The sequence below is a fragment of the Vipera ursinii genome (genome assembly GCF_947247035.1).
Source record: "Vipera ursinii genome assembly, chromosome: 1".
In the NCBI taxonomy this organism is placed as follows: Eukaryota; Metazoa; Chordata; class Lepidosauria; order Squamata; family Viperidae; genus Vipera; species Vipera ursinii.
This window is the reverse complement of record NC_139512.1, coordinates 296,048,538-296,064,834: the sequence shown is the minus strand read 5'-3', so window position 1 is coordinate 296,064,834 and position 16,297 is coordinate 296,048,538. Positions and strand designations below refer to the sequence as shown.

At 42.9% G+C, this 16,297-nt stretch overlaps 1 protein-coding gene across 1 annotated transcript in view; it reads left to right on the top strand.

The window, feature by feature from the left end:
- The window catches only part of AARS2 (alanyl-tRNA synthetase 2, mitochondrial), a 38,230-nt gene that overhangs the window by 3,088 nt on the left and 18,845 nt on the right, over positions 1 to 16,297 (top strand). Inside the window, 11 exon segments of the mRNA XM_083352605.1 lie at positions 60 to 205; positions 2,178 to 2,372; positions 5,575 to 5,719; positions 6,284 to 6,429; positions 6,780 to 6,888; positions 7,757 to 7,795; positions 10,494 to 10,605; positions 11,318 to 11,445; positions 12,010 to 12,160; positions 14,103 to 14,272; positions 14,662 to 14,775. Of these exon segments, the coding sequence (XP_083208731.1) occupies positions 60 to 205; positions 2,178 to 2,372; positions 5,575 to 5,719; positions 6,284 to 6,429; positions 6,780 to 6,888; positions 7,757 to 7,795; positions 10,494 to 10,605; positions 11,318 to 11,445; positions 12,010 to 12,160; positions 14,103 to 14,272; positions 14,662 to 14,775 (1,455 nt within the window).

Below are 16,297 nucleotides of genomic sequence, written 5' to 3'. Positions count from 1 at the left end.
CTGCAGTTATTTTCTTACCAAACATTTAACTATGATTTTTCATTGCTTCATTATTTTAGGAGGAAGCATGTAAGATGGCATGGGAGCTCCTGACACAGGTCTATGAAATTCCAAAGGACCAGCTTTATGTCACTTACTTTGAAGGTGATGTTTCACTTGGTCTAACTGCTGATGAAGAGTGTAGGGATATATGGCTTACACTTGGGTAAGTAATTTTTAAGAAAAGAAATGAATGTAAATAAATGATAGAAACTTTGAGGTTTTTTTACTATGGTCCAAAAGCAAACAACAATATACATGTTCAAATTATATAAATCATATAAATAACCTAAACAATAATTTACATTAAGTGAGAACAAGGTGGCTTCTAGAAGCTATTTCTATGACAGATATTTTGCCAATGTCTTAGAAGTATTAACAGATGAATCATTAAGTGGTGCAAGCAGCTAAAGAGTGTCATGATGGAGGCTATTAATTCTATACAACAATGTGTATGCAGTTGATAGTAAAGTACCACAAATAAGATTCAGTTTCCGAATAAAAATGTATGGCATTCAAATGGAGGGCGGAATATATACTCATTGTTATCCTAATGGGTAACATCAATTTGACCACTACGAAGTCTTTTATGTGAGGCATGCACATTATACAAATATTTGGGGATCATATTTGACAAAAAATAAGGATTTCAAGAATTTTGTTTGCATAAACAAGGTTAAATATCTATATATCTATCTATATCTGTCTATCTGTGTGTGTGTGTGTGTGTGTGCATGTGCGTGTGCAACTGGGCACCATATAACAACTGGCTCAAAACTTTGGCCTTAAAAAGTTTGATTGCCACTGGAACAGACTTATGAGCATTAGAGATTACATACATAATCACTGAAAAAAATGTACTATGAGATTTGTATTCAGCTCTCATGTTTCGTTAATTCTGAACATAGGAAGATTGAAAGCAGATACCTAATATCTCAAGGTTTAACCTGTAATACCCAATATTTTAAGATTTTAATGAATCTTCCATTAATGTTCCATCTGGAAGGAATCTTAAAAGTGTTTTCTCAAAAGCACCAGAACCTTCATTTTCAAGTAGTTAATTTCCAGGAATTCTTTGGAGTAATAAAATGAAAACACTTGGAGGCATGTTTGCAAACCACTGCAATATGGAAATAATTGCAGCAGCATTTATGATATGGAAACTGGACAGTGGGCTAGGAAAGAAGCATTGGTCAGTGCATTACCTGGAATAATTAATAGCTTTGTTTTATGTTTCACATGCTTTTGTTTGACTTTTACCCCCAATTTGCTCAAGCATTGCATAATCCTGATCCCTAGTCATGCCAAGAAGAGTAAAACTATTGTGTGCAGCAAGCATGGACTGAGTACCGTAACATCTTGTTCAGTAGCATTCATCAGTAGAGCCCACGATTGTAAAGTGGAGGAGGAATGGATTGCATGTACCATATTGTGCCACAAAATGGTTTATTCGGCTAAGCATGTTTTGTGAAACCAGCCTCTGGTTTATAAAGCACGTGTGATTTAGCAGAACGAATGAACCATGTGTCAAGGTTCCAACTAATGAAACCACATAAAGCAGAACTCTGGGGCTTAAAGTTCCCTCAATACACATGTTTTTTGGATAGATAATAACCGGCACAGTCCAAAATGAAACCAACTCTGAAATTTCCCTAGAGATTTGAAGTGACTAAAAGCAACACTCCCCTCTCCTCTACTATGCTATAAATCATGCTACCCAATGAAAGCAGTTGGTGGGCTTCTCAAGTCGTCTTTGCTCCTCCTTCCTGCACCTGCGGGAATGACCTTGGTTTCCACGGGACTGCTCGGTGTTTTGTCTAGTAGTAGCAATACTACTTCCTCCCTCTTCCCCCCATTTATGTGGTAACTTGGAACGAAAAAGATGGCTTCAGCCAGGTTCGTTTCAGAAGTTGACACCATGTCTTAAGTTACCAGTAGACTTCACCTACGCACAGCAAAGTGGGCAGTCTGGAAACGGAGATTTCCCATTTTGACATTTCTGAGTTCCAGCCTATGAAGTTCATAGATCCAGGCATTTGGAGAAGAAAAGGGAAAATACAGATTTACTGTTTCCACTTACCGGCTATTCTGCTTGTTTGCTTGTTCTTTTTTATGATCGTTCTTTGCTTGTTTTTCAGCGTGCCCCCTAGCCATGTTCTTCCTTTTCACCTAAAAGATAACTTCTGGGAGATGGGGGACACTGGTCCCTGTGGGCCCTGCACAGAAATCCATTATGATCATATAGGGGGTGGAAGAAATGCAGCAGCACTCGTGAATCAGGGCTGTCCTGATGTGGTGGAGATCTGGAACCTCGTTTTCATACAGTACAACAGGTATGATATAATGTTACCGTTGGAGCTTTATATAAATGCCATAACTTAACTTCTTAGCAAAATTTTGCATGGCATAGAATATGCATAGTTGGTTTTAAGATGGCAGCCATACAAATTTTTAAAATAAATAAATGTTCACAGGCTTTATACCAATCAGTATTTTTTATCAGTCCAATTATTTATATTATATATTCTCCTTGTCATCCCCCCAATTATATTGTAGTTTATCAGCTGGAGGGCTGCACCAATTTTATGTGGCGTGGCAAGATCTCTGCAAGGCTTCAAGTGTCCATTTTGCCCATTATCTCCCCATCATCTACAAAATAATTTTAAAAAACCTGTTTCTTTTTCACCTTATCACTTTGTGTATTGCCTCTGGTGAGTGTACTTTCTGCATTAATATTCTGATATTGTCAGAGCTTATCAACCTTCAGCCCAAACCCCACATCACAGCTTGTGTCCTGGTTTCAAAAGCCTTCAATGAGAAATAATAATAAATAATAAACCTTTATTGTCAAAGTACAACATGTGTACATTGAGATTAGCTGAGCCTTCCCCCCTGCTCTCTCCTCCCAACACACAGTGACAACAAACCCTCCATCCCACCACACCATGTGAACCAACTACACCACACACCGGCCTCCCAAGTCAATTCTGCATAAGATTATGTCCCATTTAAAAGCCTAACAGCCCACAGATAAAAACTATTTTTCAGCCTGTTGGTACGGCTGGCTATATTCCTATATCTCCTACCGGACGGTAGGAGAGTAAAGAGATACCGTCCAGGGTGTGAGTCATCCCTGAGAATCTTCCTCACTCTTCCAAGGCAACGAGCCCTTGCGATGTCATCCAGTGGTGTCAGGGGACAGCCCACAATGTCTTGTGCTGTGCTCACTACCCTCTGTAATGCTTTCCTATCCGCGGCTGTCAGACCAGCATACCAAACCACAATACCATACGAGAGGACGCTCTCTATATTAGACCGGTAAAATCAGCCCAGATCTCTAGCGAGAGTAACATCTCTCTTTCCTGCAGTCAGCTTCTTGGATGAGAAAGAAGAGGGTGTCAGAAAGCAAAAGAAATTAAGAGAGAAAAGGATAGCGTAAAGCACTGGAAACAACATCTAAGAAATTGTGTCTTTACTCATTTATGGTTCTGGCTTTGCCTTTGCTCACCCAACAGATTATTTAATTTAATTTAATTTAATTTATTAATATTTCTATACCGCCCTTCTCCCGAAGGACTCAGGGCGGTGAACAGGGCAAGAATAAAAACACAGAATTACAAAAGTTAAAAAATGATTAAATACATGCCCACTAAAAAACAATTAATACATAGTAAAACCCCAGTAAAATACAATAAAAACCCTACCAATCCCCCATCAGGCCAGGCCGGCTTGTTCGAAGAAGTATGTTTTTAGATCGCGGCGAAAGGAGCGAAGATCGGGCGCCGTCTGGAGCTCAACCAGTAACTGATTCCATAGTTCCGGGGCGCCCACAGAGAAGGATCTCCCCCTGGGGGCCACCAATCGACATTCTCTGACCGGTGGCACCCTGAGGAGGCCCTCTCTGTGGGAACGCACAGGGCGGAGGGAAGTTGATGCCGGCAGCAGGTGTTCCCTAAGGTACTCCGGACCCCTGCCATGTAGGGCTTTAAACACCATTACTAGTACCTTGAATCTCACCCGGAAGACAACTGGTAACCAATGCAGCTCACGGAGCAGAGGTGTAACATGGGAGTATCGGGAGACTCCCAACACAACTCTCGCGGCTGCATTCTGTACCAGTTGGAGCCTCCGGGTGGTCCTCAAGGGAAGCCCCATGTAGAGAGCGTTGCAGTAGTCTAGACGAGAGGTCACGAGCGCGTGAGTGACCGTGCATAAATCATCCCGGCTTAGATAGGGCCGCAACTGGCGCACCAGGCGAACCTGGGCGAAAGCCCCCCTAGTCACAGCCACTATGTGATCTTCCAAGGTGAGCCGTGAATCTAGGAGGACTCCCAAGTTGCGAGCCCTATCTACGGGGGGTAATAGTTCACCCCCCATAGAGAGAGATGGAATATCCGAATAGACCCGGGATGAAGGTATGCAAAGCCATTCAGTCTTGTCGGGGTTGAGTTGAAGTCTGTTCCTCCCCATCCAGACCCGAACCGCCTCCAGGCAACGGGACATCACGTTGAGGGCATCACTGGGGTGGTTTGGGGTCGAAAGAAAAAGCTGGGTATCATCAGCGTACTGATGATACCCAACTCCAAAACCACGAATGATCTCACCCAGCGGTTTCATGTAGATGTTGAACAGGAGAGGCGAGAGGACCGACCCCTGAGGAACTCCACAAACGAGAGACCTCGCGGTCGACCTCTGCCCTCTTGTCAACACCGACTGTGAACGTCCCTGGAGATAGGAGGAGAACCACTGTAAGACCGTGCCTCCCACTCCCAATCCCCTGAGACGCCGCAGCAAGATACCATGGTCGATGGTATCGAAAGCCGCTGAGAGGTCTAATAGGACTAGAACAGAGGAATGTCCCCTGTCCCGAGCCCTCCAGAGATCATTCACCAGCGCAACCAATGCCGTCTCCGTGCTGTACCCGGGCCTGAAACCCGATTGGTACGGGTCTAGATAATCCGCTTCATCCAGGACCAGAGGGAGCTGATGCGCCACCACACTCTCAACAACCTTCGCAAGGAAGCGAAGGTTGGAGACCGGACGAAAGTTGTTCAATACAGCTGGGTCCAAGGCAGGCCTCTTGAGGAGAGGCCTCACCACCGCCTCTTTCAAGACGGCAGGGAAGCTACCCTCACTCAAAGAAGCCGATATAACTGCCTGGAACCAGCTGCGTGTCCTCTCTCGGGCTGCATAGACCAGCCAGGAAGGGCACGGGTCCAATAAACATGTGGTGGAGCTCAGCCTCCCCATAATCCTGTCCACTTCCTCCGGAGTCACAGAATCAAACTCCTCCCATGAGTTTGATAGAATGATAGCAAAGGATTGCCCATCCTAATTTATGATGGACAAGAACCTTTGTATAATCTCCACTGATCTTGGTCATCTAGTCTGTCCTCATCAGTCTTCCTGGTGCCTTTCTCCAACTTCAGTTTAATCCCTTGCAGCATTGTCATTCCCCTCCCTTCAGCAGAACAAGTCTTGGCCTCTAATTAATGTTTATCATTTTTCCTTGTTTGGTAACTGATACATTTCTAGAGAGGCCAACGGGAGTTTGCGCCATCTGCCTCAGCATCATGTGGACACCGGAATGGGCTTAGAAAGGTTGATGACTGTTCTTCAGAACAAACGCTCCAATTATGACACTGACCTCTTCACCCCAATCCTGGATGCCATCCATAAGGTGACAATCAGCCTGGCGTAGTTCTACTGAGACTTTGAAGTTTTGTATGTATAATTGTATACGGTACCTCCCTAATAAGCCCCAGTTAAGAACTATGAAGGACTATGATTGTATTGATTTGAAACGTAGCTATACATTCTCATGGACCTCACTGCTCTGCCTCAATACCCCTTTCCTGACCCTCATTGTGCCTCTCGCACACCCTTGTGCACCTGTCGAAACTTGTGCTATATCTCTTGCACACCCTCATACACCTGCCCAGGTCTGCAGCACCCGCTCAAACACCCTCATGCACTCTTCCTGACTTGCACCACTTCTCTCACACTCTTGTGCACCCTCCCTCACCTGTGCCATGCCTCTTGTGCACACTTCCTGAGCCATGATGAGCTCCTTGCGCATCTGACCCATACCGTGCTTCTTGCACACCCATACTGCATCTCTTGTGCACCCCCCTCACACCCTGTCCTCAAACCTTTCACACACCTTCCCCAACCCTCTTCTACACTTCCACAAGAATGCAGTGTTCTTGTGTGACTTTTTCCAGTGTCTTCTATTATCTTTCAGGGCTGCGGTGGACCTGGTTACCAAGGCTTGGTTGGCGAGACTGACCCAGGGGGAATGAACATGGCATACAGAGTAGTGGCAGATCACGTGCGTGCTTTATCTGTATGCATTGCGGATGGGATTTTCCCAGGCATGGCTGGTGCCGAGTAAGGAAAAAGTCCAATAATGAGGGGAAGAAAGGTTGGGAATGGGTGATTAGAGAATATTCGGGTTGATGTTTTCAGAGAGAAAGTTACACGGAGAGAGGAAGCAGGATGGGGCAAATGGAAGCCACAATTGTGAATGATTTCAAAAGATTAGTGGAGGAAAGACGACTGCAGCAGGCACAAAATGCATGCATAAAGTATACAATAGATGAAGCATACCAAGGGTATAGTTGTAAAACCAACAAGGAGAATCTCGGTGGGAATTTTAACAAGTATTCAGGCTTTTTCTGAAAAAGTAAAATTGCCTACTCAGAATGCTAATTTCTTTTTTAAACATTTCTTCCCTGCAGGCTTGTTCTGCGTCATATCTTGCGCAGGGCTGTGCGATTTTCTTCTGAGGTTCTCCATGCTCCACCCGGGTTCTTGGCGAGTTTGGTTCCTGTTGTAGTAGAAATTCTGGTAACTTGGAATTTGATTTCGTAGGGAAGATAGCTTCCTTTTCCGATGCTCTACTGGTTGCCTTATCAAATGGCACTACCTTGTGGCATCAGATGATGAAACCCTGAGCTGCTAGAAATATGGGAGATACACAGCAGAATGAAACAGCAGATTTTTTAATGCAGGTGTTAAAGCTACCTAGTTATCCTACACATGGTCTCAATATTAGAAGAAATAGTAAGTGACCCAGCAGTTCTTCTACTATTCCAATGTGATACATCACATCACATCTGCTAAATGGAAAATATGCAGAATATAGTCTAGTAACAGAATTATCAAAAAAAACAACCTTGGAATCAGGAAAGAGTTACGTTTGCAGAATTGCATGTTTCGTGACTGAAAGACAGCTCTCATGGAAGTTTTTCTGGCCAATAATATGAAGAGCCTGACAGGCCTTTTGTGATATTTGTGTTAAGTCAACCCATCTGATGCTGTTTGTCACATTAAGGGTTAGGGTCGGGGTTTTAACATGTTTTTAATTATTGTTATATTGGGCGTAATATAATATTTAATTGCTTTTAACTTTTGTACTTCGTTTTTATATTTATTGCGCTGTACACCGCCCTGAGTCCTTTGGGAGAAGGGCGGTATAAAAATTTAATAAATTTAATAAATAAATAATTCTATTCAGATATTTTATTTTTGCATAGAATTGGGGATGGGGGCGGGAGGGTAATCTGTTATATTACATAATTCCTGATATGAGACTTAACAAAACCCAGTTTTTTTTCCTGATTTCAGAAGACTTCCACATAATGTAAATTAAGGATGGGGAGAAATGAGAGTTGCACTAGTCATGACCTGTAATGAGTTGATTTTTCCTTTACAGGGAGATGCTTATCCAGAACTAAAGAGGGATCCAGACAAGGTAAGCAGCTACTCCTGCTGCACTCATGTGTTTGATCTCTAATTGTTACACATGGCTTGAAATAGTGGAACTTCTTCCTTAGCCATTCCCTCTCAATGAGCATACTATACCAACTTCCAGTTTCTGAATATGTTTTTTTTTGCCATCTCATTTTGAATAGTGGAAGAACGGAGGTGGGATTGGACTTCACTGCTGTCTCCTGAGCAATTGTGCTAATACAGCATGCACTTTAAAGGTCAATCCAACAGTTTGCCTCTGTGCCACACATGAGCAAATGCAAGCAGGAAATTTCCCCTTCTGATATGAATGAAATTATAAGCCAGCATCCCATCTAGAACCAGAGATCTAAGGCAAAATGTGCTGTCTCTGTTTTGCCTCTTTTGTTTCGAAAGATATATTCCTCTTTTCCAGTATTTTTTTTTAACCCAGTGAATAGTCCACGCAATAACTTACATGTACTGTATACTGTCTGGGGAAAGAAAGTTCCAGTTAATTTTCTAAAACCTTTCCTGAGAAAGGTTTCATTTAAAAACCATTAAAAAATCAGGGTTTTTTTGATACATAACTCGATTGCACAAAGTTTGACTATTGATAGAAAAGACATTAGAAAAATATTACTAAACTTTAAAAGATTATCCTGCTGATGAATGCAAATAACACCCCTCGTTAAAGGGATGCTGCTGCAGCTAATAGATTGGGAAACCTTTGTTATGACGATTTGAAACTTGGGAGAAGGGGTTCAGTCCCTAACTATTTCATCAAATGTGACACTAAGAACAAAGTGTCAAGTGCAAAGAAAAATGAGCACATACTGTATTGTAATGATGTTCATTCTATCTTCATCCAGCTTTGTGGCCCCAGTTCCAAAAAGGTTTCCATGACAAATACCTATGTTGCCATAGTTAATTATGGTTGATGGTGGTCTTTTGTGAACTAAATGCATCTGAAAACCTAGATCAATGTTGTCAGGGGAGGATTATTACTCCCTATCAGAGGGCGATGAACCGTGGTTCATTTGCATGGTGAATATCAAAGAAAGAAATCCGAGGCATATTCTACTGTAAAACTTTTAATGAGCAAACAAAACAAGACCTAACTGACTACATTCTCTCACCAGGCAGAAGACAAAGTAAAAGTGAGAATACTTTTTCTAGACATGCGCACTTAGTAGGACAAAACAGAGTAAAACCATAACATGGCTGAACATGTGACATTCACTATGGTTACATGATAAGATACCGTATTTTCCGGCGTATAAGACGACTTTTTAACCCATGAAAATCTTCTCAAAAGTTGGGGGTCGTCTTATACGCCGAGTCGTCTTATACGCCAGAAAATACTATTCACCTCTCTGATCTTTTCTGCTGGATGGCGGGATCGCTGGGTGAATGGAGGTAGGCGATGGCGACCCGTGGTTAAGCGGCCAACAGTGAATGGGTGATGGAGGGCAAACTCTCATCAGATCATGGGGCGGCTGCTGCAGCTGCCGCCATTGCTCTCTCTAGGACTGGCCATGCTGGCACTTCCAATGCTGGCTGTCAGGTCCCCGACGAGAGGAGGGGCAGGCAGTCCCCAGAGGCGCGCCGCTCAACAGTAGGAAGGGAGCACCTTTGCTCCCGCCGAGGCACCGCCTGACCCGCGCCGACCAGAAGAATCGCTTGCCCGGTCACGGAGTGCGGAACTGAGAGCAGCAGCGCACCAAGCGAGAGAGCTCAGAGGAAAGAAGGCGAGGCACCCATTTGGCGGGGAAGGAGCAAAGCTGGGCAAATCACAGAGCAGGCGGAGCAAGGAAACGTTACAGGGGAAAAGGGGGCGGGATTTAAAAGGCGAGGCGGGCAGGACGTGGAGACGTTATGTTAGAAGTAACGAAGGAGCCTCCAGGCGCTTTCTGGATCGGATTGTGCGAACTGAGGGTGCCGCTACAGTCCTCGTGTTTCCCAGGGTTGCCTGTAGCCCCAGATTCTTTAGCTCCCCACTTTCCTTAATTCGGGCGAATTTTGTGCTCCATGGAGAAACATTAATACGCAAATGCCGTTTGTTTAACCATGCAAAACTCAGGGGAAACCTTGGTATTTGGGAACGGAAAGGCTTAAGACTTTTCATTTCTGTTTTATGCACGGGCTGGGAGGGTCACGAAGTTTACCTCTTTTATTTTAGCAACATCGTGGCACTTATAAAAAAAGGGTACTAACACTAAACAAGTTGTTAATATGCAGATTGTGTACCAGGAAGTGAAATATTGAGTTATTAGCCCAAACCCTATAATTTAACAGAAAAAGTAGGGGGTCGTCTTATACGCCGGGTCGTCTTATATGCCAGAAAATACGGTAGTAACACAGTTGCAGAGAGCAGGGGAAAATGTACAGACAGAAATGAACAAAGCTGGCAAAAAAAAACCCGCAGTGACAAATGTCAACAGGGTGTGCAATCTGGATTTTATTTTCTAGAGCAGATGCCGTTTTTTTCTTTTACATATTTCTTACTCTGCCCTTTTCTCCACTTGGATCATAGGATTGCAGGGAGAGTAGAATTCCTACATCTTCTGCTTAGTGAGCAAGATACCTTGAAGAGTTTGGCTATTCAACTTTTTAATTCGGCTTTGAATCTTTTATTCAACCCTTGTAATAAATTGCTTTTTAAGCAATAGGTTTACTTATTTCCTGTGCCTATTCAGTTTGCCTCTTTTATCTCCCTGCAGATTATGAATATCATCAATGAAAATGAGGCAGCATTCTTCTCTTCTCTCTTACAAGGCCGCCGAGTTATAAACCGAACCCTCCAGAAGTTGAATCATTCCAAAGTCTTCCCAGGCAAGGGTCTCATTTCCCCACAACCAACCACTGCTATCTGCCAAAGTAAAACGTACAGTGTAATGAGATAGATGCCTTGTTTGTAAAACCCTCCAGCCTGCCTTTGCCTTGTCCCTTCGTTTTGACCATGCTTGCATGAAAGAGTGATATTCTGGCTGATTAATGGGAATTCATGTGCAACTTTCCAATGCCTTATCTCTGTAATCACAGTCAGTGGTTATCCTATGGTTGTTGTTTTTTTTTTACAATTTCAGATCCTAGTTAAAAGGTAAAGGTTCCCCCGCACATGCGTGCTAGTCGTTTCCAACTCTAGGGGGCGGTGCTCATCTCCATTTCAAAGTTGAAGAGCCAGCGCTTGTCCAAGGACGTCTCCGTGGTCATGTGGCCGGCATAACTAGACGCCAAAGGCACACGGAACGCTGTTACCTTCCCACCGTAGTGGTCCCTATTTTTCTACTTGCATTTTTACGTGCTTTTGAACTGCTAGGTTGGCAGAAGCTGGGACGAGTAACAGGCGCTCACTCTGTTACGCGGCACTCGGGATTCGACCCGTCAAACTGCCGACCTTCTGATCAACAAGCTCAGCGTCCTAACCCACTGAGCCACCACATCCCCCTAGTTAGGAAGCAGCAAAGATGGCAGATGCTGCATTATAGGATGACATGCTTAACCATAGGAAAGTTGCTGAAGTTGCTCATATTCTTGCCCGCAGGCGAGGTAGCTTGGTCTCTCTATAGAAATTTGGGGTTCCCCCTGGATCTCATTAAACTGATGCTTGAAGAAAAAGGAGTACAGCTAGACATTGCTACTTTTGATCATCTGGCTCAGGAACATGCTGAAGTAAGCGTCACATATGTCTTTATGAATCATCCTAACTGATCTATTTATTTCCTCTGACCAATGCCTTTAAAAATGGTACATAAGGCAAGAATAGGCAACCATGGCTTTCTAGCCATAGCTAAAAGGGAGCTCCCAACAGCCCCTATGGTAAATGGTGAAGAATATTGGGAGTTTAGCAACATCTGGAAGACTACGAAGAGTTCACTCCAATTGTTTGAGCGTCTCTGAAGAAGTCCCTCTGTTAGCTGTAATAAATCATAGCCCATCATAACAGATTAAATATATTGTCTTAATTTTGATTTGTTTGTTTTTTTTTCAAATGGAATAGCCTTATTTTTTTCCCCTAAAAGGTGTGCAGGTGCAAACTGACTTGGAGTAAGATTTCATAATAAGCATTTAATTCCATCTCCCCAACCCTTGATTTAAAAGGCAGTGAAAATTCTCAGAAACTTAAAACTTAATCCTAGATTGGGATAGCCTATACAGGTTTTATTAAATTGATGTGGCTCATTCTTTTGTTTTCTCTCTCTCTGCATCTTTCCTTCCATCTCCATACCTGTGCAGCACAATGCTAAGTTGCAACAGCAACAGCAACCACAGAGTCCTGGGAAGCAGCTGGATGTGCTTTCATTGGCCCAGTTGCAGGAGCGGAATGTGCCTATTACTGATGATTCCCCCAAGTATGACTATAAACGTGGACAAGATGGGAAATATGGTAAGAATCAACCATCCTTTGTGAAGACAAGACTTAGTTTATTTTCTAGTAGGGGAATAAATGTTTTTGTTAGGATAGGATAACTGGGCTCATTACCTGATTTGAAAAGTCAATAGTAGCATAATTGTGAGTTTTACAAAAACACACTCAGGCAGCCATTTCTTATTTTATCATTGCATCTATATGCTGCATGCTTGCAAGCTTCAGCTAAATAAAGTAATATTGGATAATGGCAGGGGAGTTCTAGTTGAGGGGTGAGGTAGCTGTATCTCTGCTTCCTGAACTTAGTAAGGTCAGTAGAAGATCATCAGTTGTCATGGTGACTTCAACAAAACAGTGACGCTGACATATTTTTGTTTGCTTTTTATATTCATTTTTTCTCAGTTGACATAGTATAAGCGGGAGAATGGCAGCAGCAGACTTTAGGGAAACAAATTGTTCTGTTTCCACCCTTAAAATCTACCTCAAATTATGGAATGAAATAATTGTTTTTCAGGCTAATTCTTTTCAATGAGGTTTTAAGGATGGAAGAGGGGATGATTTGCATCCCTAAGACTACCTAGCCATGTTCCATCTAAAATCTGCCTCACAGTGAAAAAACAGCCCGTCACCTCTCCCTCTGAGACAACAATTTGAAACCATTTGGAAGCAGACCGGGAGCTTCACTATAGGAGTGAGAGGCCTTCAGAAGGCTTCCCACTGCTCATCCCTCTCCCACACTGAGGCTTCCTGCCTGCCTCCAAATGGATATAGGCTGTGTGATCCTCATACTAAGAAAATCACATAGTCTGTATTTTACTATTTTGGTACTAGCTTCTGGCAATTGATGCCAAGGCAGTAGGAGACTCTGCTTTATCCACTCCTTGTAGAGGAAGCACCTCCTCTCACCAAATGAGCTCTATATACCTAAATCCCATTTGTTGCCCTTGGAAACCATGGAGAATATTAGCTTCCTTTCTCCATGTTGTTTTTTGCACGTAGGATTCTGTGAGGGAAGAGAGGAGAAGCAGCATTTTGGCCTTTTGCCTAAGCAGCAACATATCTTCACTTGGGTCTTATTCACCAATTACCATGACAGTTGGCTGGTAGGGGGATGGGACAATTGTACTCCAGCTCATCCAGAGGATAGAGGCCTATTTTTAGCAACTTGCAGCAAGTTCCATGATGTCTATTTCATTCATAAAAGGAGAAATCTTGAAGAAGTATTGCCAGCCAAAGTAGACATTTTTAGGCTAAATAATCCAGTAACCCCCAAGTTAGTATAATGTTGTTTCCTATATTCTGTCCTCTTTTGTAGAGCAATGAGAGTTTAGCTCTTCTGAATTTGGAACTGTGGAATTGGACTTGAAGGAAGAAAATCTATTATAGCACATGTATTGAATGGATACATATTTAAATTCATTTAATGCAGTTAAAGCCAGTAATACATCATTGTCATTACCTATGTGGGGAACTGCGAGTGATATCGCCGCAGTCGTTAATCTTTGTATTTCTTAGATTTTTCACATACCCAGCTTCATCTGTTTGGTGGAAGCTGAAAATTTTTGTTACGGCTCCAGCAGTACCTTACAGAAACTGGCAAGATCTCTCATGAGATGGCACTGTTGTTGTTCAGTTGCTAAGCTGTGTTTGACGCTTCACAGACCCCATGGACCACAGCATGCCTGACCCCACTGTCTCCCAGAGTTTGCCCAAAGAGAAGGGCAAACTCCCTTTTTACATACTTCCACATATAATAATATCATTTTAATATGTTTACGTTCTTGGGTACTGCGAGTACTGATGCCATGTGACTATCCAAAATTGGCTTTTGAGTAATTTAGGTGAGCATTGGTCAGATCAATGCTACATGATTGGCTGATTGTCTTGTTCGCCAGGTGGCTCGACTGAATAGGCCACCTTATAGAAATGGAGTCTGTGACCTTTTTCTTGCTCTCTGCAGTGTTAAAGCCATGCCAAGCCACTGTCTTAGCACTATATAGAGATCAGACTCTTCGAGAGGAAATTTCAGGAAAACAGCACTGTGGGGTCCTATTAGACAAGACTTGTTTCTACGCTGAACAGGGTGGTCAGGCATCTGATCAAGGCTATATGTTGTGTGGCAGACAGCAGGTAAGCTTTTTCCTACTCGGAACTGAAATTATTCCCTGATGACTCTGGGGATAAGCTTCCTTGAAATGCGTAAGCCATCTGGGTTGCAGTCTCCAAGCTATAGCACCAGTTTATTCCTTATCCACATCTGTTTGCTTTTCTTTCAGTCGCTGTAGCAAATCTAAGCGAAAAGGAAGGGGGAAAACTGACTACTTGTACTAAATGCAGAAGGTTTACCTCTACTGATCTTAATCTATACTTCTCCCAATGTTAATTTAAGATCGTAGTTGATTGATAAATAGCAATTTGTTAATGACTAAGGTAATTGAATGTCCTATAGAAGAAGAACCTGCTTCACAAAAATCATGAAGGGTCTGTGTTAACAGTTGTGTCTTTTTCCTTATTTTGAGGATGTACTTTTCCCTGTTGAATCAGTTCAAGTATTTGGTGGCTATGTAATCCATGAAGTCTTCGTTTCAGAAACCCTGAAGGTTGGGGACCGAGTACAACTCTTTGTGGATGAGGTAACAATCTGTGCTGGGCAGTGCCATAAAATTCCTGGGTCAACAGTATGTTTATAAGTATGCCATACTAAGATTGTATTGGGTGGAAAGTTAGGAAAACATTTTGCACCCTGGGCATGACAAACATTTCAAAGGACTAAGATGTAGGATATTCTATGTTAGTTTGTACCTTTGTTGATTTTTCCCTAACGCTATTTTCCTTTCAACCAACTCACAAAGATTAACAAATATACAGGGAGTGCAGAATTATTAGGCAAATGAGTATTTTGACCACATCATCCTCTTTATGCATGTTGTCTTACTCCAAGCTGTATAGGCTCGAAAGCCTACTACCAATTAAGCATATTAGGTGATGTGCATCTCTGTAATGAGAAGGGGTGTGGTCTAATGACATCAACACCCTGTATCAGGTGTGCATAATTATTAGGCAACTTCCTTTCCTTTGGCAAAATGGGTCAAAAGAAGGACTTGACAGGCTCAGAAAAGTAAAAAATAGTGAGATATCTTGCAGAGGGATGCAGCACTCTTAAAATTGCAAAGCTTCTGAAGCGTGATCATCGAACAATCAAGCGTTTCATTCAAAATAGTCAACAGGGTCGCAAGAAGCGTGTGGAGAAACCAAGGCGCAAAATAACTGCCCATGAACTGAGAAAAGTCAAGCGTGCAGCTGCCAAGATGCCACTTGCCACCAGTTTGGCCATGTTTCAGAGCTGCAACATCACTGGAGTGCCCAAAAGCACAAGGTGTGCAATACTCAGAGACATGGCCAAGGTAAGAAAGGCTGAAAGACGACCACCACTGAACAAGACACACAAGCTGAAACGTCAAGACTGGGCCAAGAAATATCTCAAGACTGATTTTTCTAAGGTTTTATGGACTGATGAAATGAGAGTGAGTCTTGATGGGCCAGATGGATGGGCCTGTGGCTGGATTGGTAAAGGGCAGAGAGCTCCAGTCCGACTCAGACGCCAGCAAGGTGGAGGTGGAGTACTGGTTTGGGCTGGTATCATCAAAGATGAGCTTGTGGGGCCTTTTCGGGTTGAGGATAGAGTCAAGCTCAACTCCCAGTCCTACTGCCAGTTTCTGGAAGACACCTTCTTCAAGCAGTGGTACAGGAAGAAGTCTGCATCCTTCAAGAAAAACATGATTTTCATGCAGGACAATGCTCCATCACACGCGTCCAAGTACTCCACAGCGTGGCTGGCAAGAAAGGGTATAAAAGAAGGAAATCTAATGACATGGCCTCCTTGTTCACCTGATCTGAACCCCATTGAGAACCTGTTGTCCATCATCAAATGTGAGATTTACAAGGAGGGAAAACAGTACACCTCTCTGAACAGTGTCTGGGAGGCTGTGGTTGCTGCTGCACGCAATGTTGATGGTGAACAGATCAAAACACTGACAGAATCCATGGATGGCAGGCTTTTGAGTGTCCTTGCAAAGAAAGGTGGCTATATTGGTCACTGATTTGTTTTTGTTATGTTTTTGAATGTCAGAAATGTATATTTGTGAATGTTGAGAT